The 11,389-nt window shown below is 34.9% G+C and overlaps 1 protein-coding gene across 2 annotated transcripts; it reads right to left on the reverse strand.

Moving 5' to 3' along the window:
• Window positions 1-2,664: 2,664 nt before the first annotated feature.
• Window positions 2,665-10,971, reverse strand: LOC116165678 (FERM domain-containing protein 5). Of its 2 annotated transcripts, XM_031480326.1 has the most exons (10): window positions 10,691-10,968; window positions 10,533-10,637; window positions 10,263-10,482; window positions 10,001-10,212; window positions 9,803-9,955; window positions 9,660-9,748; window positions 3,724-3,941; window positions 3,484-3,666; window positions 3,035-3,433; window positions 2,665-2,944 (listed from the first exon to the last, which is right to left on the reverse strand). In XM_031480326.1, the coding sequence occupies exons 1-10, from the start codon at window positions 10,784-10,786 to the stop codon at window positions 2,907-2,909; spliced, it is 1,713 nt and encodes a 570-aa protein (XP_031336186.1). In that variant the 5' UTR covers window positions 10,787-10,968; the 3' UTR covers window positions 2,665-2,906. The 2 variants fall into 2 exon arrangements, with proteins under 2 accessions (XP_031336186.1, XP_031336185.1); XM_031480325.1 differs by having other exon boundaries at window positions 9,803-10,212; window positions 10,691-10,971.
• Between the last annotated feature and the right edge of the window lie 418 nt (window positions 10,972-11,389).

The raw sequence follows: 11,389 nt of genomic DNA on the forward strand, positions 1-11,389 counted from the left end.
AATAGAAAAATTTGTTTTGCGCATGCGCAGTCGTTTTTTTTATTTGTTAAGATATTTAAATGAAATGTATGCAGGCACCTCAAATAAAAGTAAAACTAATGCTAACTCAAAAAAATTTGTTGTACGCATGCGCAATCTCAAATTGTTTATTTGTTAAGATATTTAAATGAAATTTCACATTTACGCACCTTGAATAAAAGTAAAACTAATGCCGATTCAAAAAATTTGTTTTACAAGCTATGCTGATCTATTGGGACAGAATCAACCCCTTAAGGTGTATTATTGTAAAAATGATGTATGTGTGAAGATCTCGAGGATCGTTCGATATTCAGTTGTATCGAATTTTTAAAAACACATTTTGAATGACTAAATTGTTACCGATTTCTACCTGTGTCAATCATCATCCCGCAAAACCTTGGATAATTGTTAGGTATGATTAGCAAAATGTAGTCATTCCCAATGTTTTTAATAATCAACCCGTTCTTGTCAACAATTTAACATATCACATACATTATACTTTACAAAATGATAAAAATATTCAAATATTAAAATTATAAAATAGAAAGAAATTCAGAAATCAGTAACATGAATTTTCTTTGGGGATAAGTTTCATGAGCGAATTTTGCAGAGCGAGTTTTGTTTTGGAGGAAAACATTCATTTCCCTTGGGATCTAACTGTCCTTAACATGAATTTTCTTTGATCTTTATTACTAATAATTTTTATTTCGTACAAACCAACCCACTATACATTTACAAATATCCATACCCCAACCCAGATTCGAACCAGGGACCCATAGTATTACAGTTCTGCTTCAACTGAACTGCACTACATCGGCCGGTGATTTAATTTTCCTGAGCAAGAATTTTCTTTGGAGCAAGTTTCGTGGGAAGAGGGGAATACTCTGAGAGCCAGGTTTCGTGAGGAAAATTTTCAGGTCAAGTTTTTTTGGACCAAAACATTCTAGGATGGTTTTTTTGAGGCGATTTAACCTTAACATGAGTTTTGTTTGAGAGCGTATTGTACATAATCAAATAATAGTGACTTGAAGCTACGATACTGATCTTCCACATTGTCCTTTAGGGAACAAATTTTTCAGGGCGAGTGACCTTTTTTGGTTAGGGCGGATTTCCTTTGAGATTTAATTTTCTTTAACATGAATTTTCTTTAGAACAAATTTCGCGAGAAGACGAGTTTTCAAGAGGGAATTTTTCAGGCCGAGCTACATGCGTATGATTTTTCTGTGAAGATTGCAAAGGAATCCTGTGGGTTTAAATTTGACGAATGCAAATCTTTGTGGATGTACTTGGAGAAGAGGGGAGCAAATTTAAGAGATATTCCGTGACGCAATACATACCTTAGGGAACTTTCTGGGGAACAATTTATCTGAGGGCCAGTTTTTTTTATTGTAACAGTAGCAACATTTTTGTGTATATTTTCCGCAGAAATACGTAAAATAGGATTTCTAAAGCTGTAACAAATGTCACAATTCTAATAGTCTTCCCAAACAAATTTTGATCATGATAATGTAAAGAATTTATCTGGATGATTGGAGTCAAAGAAATATATGTCATTTTTGCGCGGTGGTTGTCAGGGGCTCTTTGTTCGCTTAACTGCTTCTGCCAGTCGCGCCTCAAAATCTGCTTGTTGGGTCAAATTACATCCGGTTTAAGAGATATAAGCTTGGGAAATGCTGAATATACGTTTTTGGAATTGGGTGGGTTTTAGAAAATGTCTAGGATTGGTAGCGAAAGATACTAACCAATGGAAAATTACACATTCGCTATTGTGGGTGCCAAAAATTAACTCAGTAATGGGCTCATTCACGTTTGAGAAGATAGACACGAAGTTTCTCAGCCATAGGGGAGAGAACGGTAGTTTCAAATCTTAGAAAATCAATCCTTGAGGAACAACTGGTATCTGTCGTTTCTGAATTTACTTATTTGGTGTAGGAGACAAGAAGGGAGCTTTGTGTGTTTTCATTTTGTTTAATTGTTTGTCTTACCGCCGATAACGCACGTAAGATTCGTAGTGAATTTATCCGTTTTGCAACCGTTCCTGGAAGAATATTTAAGTAGTTTTTACAGCCACCGAAAGCTCTCTTGCCAGCAGGGAAGAAGAGAGAGAATCAATCTTATTAAGGTTTTTTCTCATGGGATACGAAAATCCAAGACTGAAATCGGCAAGGTCGTGCCATTTAAGGGAAATATCAACGTGATATTAGTCGCGGCCTGTGTGGCGCAGCTGAGATGAAGCTCGACTGCGGTACTAAAGGTACCTGGTTTGAATCCGGGTTCGGGCATAGATATTTGTAAATGTTTAGTGGGTTGGGTTGGTAGAGCAGCCCCGCCCACTCAAAAATAAAGACCAAAATAAATAAATGATTCACATTCCGAGGAACAAGAGGGCATTGCTGGACTACAGAATTTGGAGATTTCATTCCGACTATTTGGATAAGTATAATTAACCGTAATTAGTTGACTGGGTTACAGATAACAACCTCCGATTAAGTCAAAATTACATCCCTCAGATGCGCTCTTAAAAAACTGAAATTTTGACCTCGGTCCCATATTTTTCCGATGCACTCGAATACCTCTCAAATTTCCTGAAAAATGGAAAATAATTCATTTTCTGATTTAAGAAGATTATCCATTACAAACAATAAGTAAACGTTCACTTTTTCTTTATAATTATAAAACTGTTCATACATTTCTTCCACACACTCTTTTCTGGTAAAATAAATTTCTTCGTAAACTCTGAAACACTATATGTGTCCCCCATAAATGAAAATTGTAGTTAGTTACACCGTCATTAATACAACAGAACTCTAACTCATCACATGAAATCGAGTGTATTGGCCAGGTGTAGTATTAAATTTATTATCACAAAAACAACGAATTATGTTCAACTACTTGCCTATTGAACAAGTTCTGGAAACTTCTTTCCCTATAAAAAATTATGTACATTGAATTAGGCGATAAATTAAGAATGGCTTTAAAAAAATGTAAACTTAAAAAATGGCACAACAGATCATACCGTCCGCTTTTCTTCGTAAGTACTGTTTTATCGGATCCCAATAAGTGACCTTTAACGATATTACTTCGGGATTGCTTCTACAGCGGATAAATACTTCGTAGTTAGATTCGAAAACCATAGTTGCGAATAGGGCAATACTTAACATTATGATTAAAACAAATCCACAAGTTTTAAGAGAAGTGAACACTCTGCGAGATTTTTTATTAGGTGCATTTGGCAAATTTATCCTACCATCAAGGTGATAATGTAACAAAGGTGTTTGACTACGGCTCGAACGATGCGATGGATTGGTCTCGATCATTCGCGAATTATTTTCAACAAGTTGAGATTCGGACGACGAGTGTTCGAACGAATCCCGAAAATAATAATCACTAAATCGGTCGACCGAATCTTCGTTAACTAAAAATTCGCTCTATTGAATTACAATATCGTGTTAATTGAGCTCAAACCTGGAGCACGACGTCTTAAACCACCTAAATTTTCTTGATCCTCTGTTACGGTCTCCAAACCAGAGTCAACGAAACTTTGAGAAGATGGTCCCTCTAGTCCCGAAAGGAGTCCCGTACTAGTCGACGGCTCCATTCGCGAACCACCGACATCGGAGTGGCTCGAACGAGGTAAACTGCTATAACCTACTCAAACAAATTCAGATTTACTCGTTACCGAGATAAAATTGCCTAATTCATTACCTAAGTGTGGCTGCAATGGTGTTGACGGTGTTGCAGGAACACTAGAAGCTTTTCGTCTTAAACTAGATGTGCGTTGAATTGTAGGTTGCTCCCTGCTAGGAGATCTATTATCTTCCAAAATTTCCCGTTCCGTCCGACCCGTGTACTTAAACTTAGAACCCCACGAGAATAATCCTCCTCCCGAAACCACTGAGGGAGCGTCTGAACTACTTGGTAATCTAAAACAAAGTGCAAAATACATCCATTTCTATTATTCAAATATAACAATTCAGTCACATCGCCTGCCAGAATGTCTCTGATTCGAGCCTTCGAGCATGAAATATACTTTTATTGTTCATTTACAATTAAGATTGACATTTATAGTTGGTACCATTTATAACGAGCGGTCGCATTAGAATTAAAAAAGTAATTTTTCCTATTTACACATGCACCGCTTCATAGTGAACTTGAACAAAGATATGTCTGGCGATAATGAGCCATAGCAAGAAACGTATTGCGGCAAGCGAGAGCGGTTGCCCCGATCTCTTCAGACCTAAAAGCTTCGTTACGTTGTGCGAAAATCCGAGAACGTGATAGAAACTGGTTTAATGGCGTACGCGAGTCGCGATTGTTTCGTTCAGAAAATAGGGTCCGTTTTAGTATTTCTACCGGGCGAGATTCAAATAACGAAGGAGATGGGAGAGAGATTTTGTGCGTGAAGATTTACTATAAATTGTTATTCGCGACCATAATGCACCGTTTGTAGTGCGTTGAAATTAAATTTGAGTAAAGTTATAGAAGCAGGCGTGTCATTTTGTGTACGATAGATTTTATTCCGGGGAAGATTGCGTGGTGCATTTTCAAGAACTGGAACATGCATTTTATTGAGTGAACTTTATATGGATAGTAGTAAAGTATTAGCGGTGTAATTTCGGGTAAAAACATATTAAGTGGCGAGAACTCCTAAAATTCAGATTTGTGTACGTTCGAGTACTGCTATTGCTGCTAGTTGCGCGATGGTTAAGAGCGTGTACCTGAATATCGCACACCTTGTACAACGGATTATAAAAAAAACAGCAAGTAATTTAAGATTTATTATTTTATTTGTCGACCGCCTGCGTGCGGGGTAATATGTCCAAACAGACTTTGAAAACTTTTCTTTCTTTCAGGGATTTTATTTTAATTTTTTTTTCATGTGCTTCGGAATAAATTTTTGTCATTGTCAATCCATTAATTGTGTGTTTATTCGAATCCATTTTACGACCCGAATAGTTTTCATGTCAGATTTTTCTTTTCGTGTCGAAGAATTATGTACACAGTAATACTTTTACACCTTGTGAACTAGTGTTTAACGGCTTACGTTAAAAATTGTCAAGAAAATTAATCTGTGCATCTTGCTCGCATCAAAATCTAGTAATACATAAATTAGGCAACATTTAACGCCAATACACTAGTGGTATTTTATCTCTGTGCATATAACCACAGTCTCGAATATCAAAACATGTCAACATGTCATTCTTGCACTGAGGTCGTTGTGAAAAAGACCTAGAGCATTATCTTAATGCCCAAGACATGAGGTTGATTCATTTTTAGTGACCACATGTATTTTGGTCAAAACATGTCAAAATTCATGCACCAAAATCGCTGGGAAATAGACTAAAAGCATTATTTCGATGCCCAAGATATGAATCTGATGTATTTTTGGGTGACCACATGAATTTTGCTCAAAACATGCCAAAGTTGTTATTCTTGCACCGAGATCATTGGGTAAAAAACCAACAGTATTATTTCAATGCTCAAGACATGAATTTGATGCATTTTTGTTGACTATGTATTTTGCAAGGTTGAAATAAATGGTAGTTGGAAAAGTGATGAGGATTATTATTCTTCCACATATTATAATATATACATATTTTCCTGCTATCGAAACACATTTTTCCCAGCGAATAGGCAACAGTGCAGCGCAGTTGCTCTTAAAATTTGGTTTTAAAGTGTTTTTTAACATTAGTGGTTACCATAGCTATAGTGGTTAGTGGTTATTATTAACGATAAAATGGCCATTTTACATATGGTAAAAAAAGTCAGTGTGTAAACATTGTCAATAAACAGATTGATTTATAACGATTATTGTTATTTATCACTTACTTGTACTCAAATTGATAACATGTAAACACGCGAATTTCACTATTTATCACTTCGGCATTGATATTGGAACTTCTATTAAACACAATTCAATTTGCTTACATAGCAAATCAAAAACTTCTAGAGAATTCTATAGTTAGCATATCATACTTCCTGGAAAGTACATGTCATATTCGCTTTCAATCCAAGAATAAAATCTTGCCTTGTGAATTACATTCAGAGTTGTAAATAATGCTGATAAACCTGCGGATGATTCAGTTTTTGCTCAGGGGGCAAAAAGTGGACACTCAACTCTAGTTTGTCTGTTATGATAAAAAAAGTACTTATTCTGACTTCTTGCAAATTGAATAACTGTCAAAATCAATTTTTTGGCAAGTACATTCATTTTCCATCTATAAAAAGCTCCCGGTTACAAATAAGATGGTAAGCACTGCGTATTTTTTTGACATGTTTTTCAATTTGATTTTATAAGAAGCGTTTAATTTATTTTTTAGGAAGCACTTTCTTTTTTTTTTATTGCCTTTATTTTATAGTGGGCGGAGTGTTAGCAATTTGCTATTCTTCCCACTCAACCCACTATACAATCACAAACAGCCATGCCTTACCTGGGATTCGCCTTAAAATTGCAGAAAAAATCGCTCTTAAATAAGAACTTTTTTTTGGAAAAGTGCACATAATAAATAATGACCCAAAGGGTTTCTAACAGAGCCAATTTTATGTTTCTTTATCAATGTATGTAACCGTTCCCGCAATCAAATTTTGGGTTTCTTTGATCCAAAATGATGCTAAAGTAGAACTAAGTGGCTAAGTTGACTTGTTAGCATAACTCAAAATTTAATGGGATTTTTGCAGGCGTATTACTTGTCGTGTGAAGACGGCACCTATTAATTTTTAGACCGGTAGGCCGTACCCTTTATGGATTAACAGTAGCACCTTTAAATGCAGACATTATATTAAACTTGTGTAAAGCTGCGCAAGCGCGAATGCGCATAGGTAAATTTCCTACTTTTGGGCCAATTTTACTGACCTTTTAACAGTAGCATCTTTTAATAAAAGCAAATCAATCGATTATTATAAACTGCGCACGTGCGATTGCGCAGAGGTAAATTTCTGATTTGTAGACCGATCTTGCTCAAATTTTAACAGAACAAATGTTAATAAAAACAACTCCAAAAAGTATAGTAAGTTTTTCTTGTTGTAAAGTCAATCCGGGGACCTACGGTATACTGATTTTTTTAAAATTTTTTAGCCGTTTATACCTAAATATACATTTGTATCTCTCTTCCCCATGCCTTAAATTCGAGGGATGGTCTTTTGTAAATTAGTAATGTACAGGATGATTCAAATTCGAGGGCCACCATGGGTATCTCCGATCTCGGGAACTGTAAGAGATAGAATAGGTAGGTAGTTTAAATTTGGCAAAGTTGTGTATTTTGATGCTTAACAAAATGCAGTTTTGAAAGTGAAAATTCTGACTGCTTTCGGAGATATCCGGAAAAAAACGAAATTTTGAAAATCGTTTTTGTTTTTACTGAAGGTATTTACAAAGATATTTAATAATAAATGACACATTATTATGGCCACTTTTTTCCCTCTACAAGATGCTAGTTTAAAATTTTAAACCCGACATTTCGTCTCCGGTTAACTATCATCAACTTTGTTTTTTCTTATGGAAGTAATTTTTACTTTTTGTGTCATTTCATAGAGAATTTTTTTTTGATTTCAAAAATGTACACATCCATTTTTTTAATGTTTGTAAAATATCTTTTTTTGCCTAGAAAACTTTGTCTTAAGTAACGTACGTAAGTAGTTTCTTGCGTTTTTACGAATTAATAGCGTTATTTCTTATTAAAAATAGATGTTTTATATTTTTGAAATCAGAAAAAAAATCTTTATCAAATGACACAAATATTCAAAATTGCTTCCATAAGAAAAAACAAAAATGGTTGCCTGGAGACGAAACGTCAAACTTAAAATTTAAAAGTAGCATCTTGTAGAGGGAAAAAAGTGGTCATAATAATGTGTGCTTTATTTTGAAATATCTTTTTTAATAACTTCAGTAAAAAATAAAAACGATTTTGCAAAATTTCGTTTTTCTCCGAAAGTACCACAGATCTAATATATAATAGCACAGACAAATCTGTGATAATAGGTACTATAATTGAATAAAGAGCTTTATTCAATGATACTATTGAAGTTCAAAAATTTTAATTTGCAACAAGGTATGGATTATAAATTTATGGTATTTTAATCTGCAATAAGCAAAGATAAAGAATAAGGAAGACGGTCAAACAAATCGCATTACAAATAAACACCCACACAAGGTCGCCGCTTGCCAGACATCAACAACAATATACAACCCTTTGTTCTAAAAATTACGTAAAATTTTGATATTTGTTGTAAAGGAATGTTACCTATCCTCATTTCTATTACTTATTTCATACAACGGTAGGTAGAGTGTACACCGTTTGCAATGAATAGTAAAGGGAAACCAAATAAATATCAAGCAAGGAGTTGACAATATAAAAATATACCAGTGAAAGATCTTTTTTTTGCTGTCAGCAAATTCTACTATTACACGCTCTGTTGAACCTTGAAAGAGAATCGCTAAATGATTTAACATAGGCAACTTACATAGCCTGCTATTTTTTTTTTGCTCGTAAATTTTTTGTCTTTTATTATCCCCATTACACAGTACTAGCCTAGTTAAAAAGTAAGAACAACTCCATCGTAAGTTAAAAGCGCTTATTTCATATGTCTTTATCGTATTTTTTACTGACTTCATAAAACTCTTGGTGGCACCCTCTGTGAGAAAGAAGCTACACTGTTGACCGCGATATTAGTCACAGCTGCGTAGTTTATTTCCATTTCTCCAGTTCACATGCCCATTTTTCAGAACTTCATTCACCACTTTTTTTATGAAAATTTTTGAGCTTCACATAAATTGCCAAAATATAGATAAGTATTCACGCTACCGATCCCATACACTCGTATTGCTTAAAATGCTCCCTAATTTTTGCAATTAATGCCTAAAGTATGAACTCTTTTGACGCATGTTTTCTAGATTTTATAAACATATATTAATGGACAAAATATCAGTTTATATTGTATGGAAACTATGCTCTGTACATCTATCTACCTAATACATATTTTTCCGATCATATAAACCCCTTGCTTATGAAATGGTGAATGAAGTTCAGAGGCAATGCACGCCCCATTGAATTACATGTGCGTCACCAGTTGCCCATATTCTCTAAATCCAAACCTTAAAATAAGTAGATAAAGTGTTAAGCAATTTATGCATTATGGTTAGCGTATATCTGTGGCCATAACAAATACTTACTGCACCTTCAAAAAAAAAACTGTAAGAATTAAAACAAAATAAAGAAAACTCATTCAAAAATTAGAAAGTAAGAACAAAGGTTCAAAACCTTCACCAAAATCTAAAACATTCACAAAAATGCAGAAAATTCCATGGTGTGGATCTTAAAATGATACCTGAGTAATGAAGAACTTTCCTGAGAAGAACTACTGCGTATACTTGTTGGTCGCGTAACCTTGTGAAAGCGGAGGTTTTTCCTAGTTCCCCGTTTGTCTCGTTCGTGTACTGCTAACTACATGCAGACACTGATAGGCATACGCCTCCATTAAAAGGAGCATAAAAAAATTACCCATCACCTGCAGTGAGTCCACCAAAACCTTTGAGACACTGCCCCCCCCCCCTCTTAGGTGTCATCATACACAGCACCAATAACAAAAACAATGAAAGACTTCCACAAACTATTTACGCCTAAACGCCAAAACACGCAACTTACGTAAAAAATAACATCTGCTCCATGGCACATCTCCACACGTACTTGCACGCTGCTCCAGAAGGACACTTAAATCCGATCGTATGTTTCTTCTAAAAGAATAGGGCGTCAGACAAACTGTCATTGGCTAAAATATTCTCTCGTACCTCATTATAATTAAGATGAACTATAAACATTTTACCCTCGTAATTAATCTTTTGTACGTCCAGCCATCGAAAATGGTGCGTCTTTCGACTACCTTGAACGGTTAAAATGCCGCTGTAATTTATTCCTAGATATAATTGAGCTCCCTTATGATCCTTAAAAGACGAAATGAATTTCGGTCTTTCAACGACGATTCTTACTTTAACAGGATGTGGATCGACACCGTAAGTGTCTAATTGGCATGCGAGCTTAAGAAATCCATTTTCAACCTGCGACGGTGTTTGCCCTTTTAAGGTTCTCTGGTGAATCTCCATAATTTTTTCTTCTATAGCTTCAGTTTGCTTCAACAAGATTTTGTAGCAACTCACATAGTGACCGGTATGCATTTCAGGAATATAATCTCCAATTTCGCCTGTAACACAGAAAAAATTAAGCGCTAAGGTAGGCGTGAATAATTAATACCTTGTATTATGTATCCCGCTAGCATGGCCGCTTCACTTGGTGCACAATAAAGCCTACCATGCAGTAAATCCCTTTTCAACTGCAAATAGATTTGATAACGTGTTATTTCTTCCTTAAGACGAAAAGGATCAGGCGGATAGAATTTTATACGAAAACTAAAGAGTACTGGATCCAAATCTTTAACTTGTTTTATAATAGACTTTCCTAAATCTAACCAATGCTAAAATTGTACCGTTGACAGATTGACGGTTTAGTATTTGAATGTATTACCCTTTGCTGTGAGACATCGACATAACGCAATCCAAAGTAATCTTGTTCCACAAGATTCAGTTGTTGGCACACATACTCCAATAAATATTTTCCTTTGTGATTTGGCTAGCGGGATTTATGTGGAATATAATGATAGATTTAACGTGTATTAATCTCACCTTATATTCACATTCCAATATTTCTGTATCTTCTAATAATCTTACAGTGCACTTATAAACTATGTTACTGTCACCTTTTGAACCAAACATAGGCATATTTACGTTTGATCATTTAGCTTCGAATTCTAATATACATTTTGTATAAATCGGCAACGTGCGAATATTCTTTCTAAATTGTACAATTCAAATAAGTACATTTTTTATAGAAAATATAAAACGTTTACATTTTGATAATACTTTTTAATTTTGACAGATTGCTTCGCGCACAGTCGGCGACATCTCCAGTGGCCATTAGCAATCAGCGGGAAGTGTCTCTGGTGTCGACACATATAATTAGGGACGCTTTACACCCTTTTAACTTTAACATTGCCATTGTAGGATGACCGTCGATTTTAAATAAATCCACTACTTATTTTCCAACGTCTATTTTTCGTCCTTTCCATACATTGCTAACTTCACACTCTAAAATGTACAGGGTGTTCTATATCACCTATACCATCATCATTGAAAGTGTAAAAAAATCCTACATATTTAATGATAACGATAATAACAAAATATCATAATGCAAAATTTTCAATAAACCAGAAACAGTGTTGATAGCTTGAGACTGTATCGTTTTTTTTTAATTACAAAAGACACTCTCCTCTCCATCCCATGAGAGAGTGCAGACGCAGCGCAACTGCGCAATAGACGTGATCA

The sequence above is a fragment of the Photinus pyralis genome, unplaced genomic scaffold (genome assembly GCF_008802855.1).
Source record: "Photinus pyralis isolate 1611_PpyrPB1 unplaced genomic scaffold, Ppyr1.3 Ppyr1.4_LG3a, whole genome shotgun sequence".
Classification (NCBI taxonomy): Eukaryota; Metazoa; Arthropoda; class Insecta; order Coleoptera; family Lampyridae; genus Photinus; species Photinus pyralis.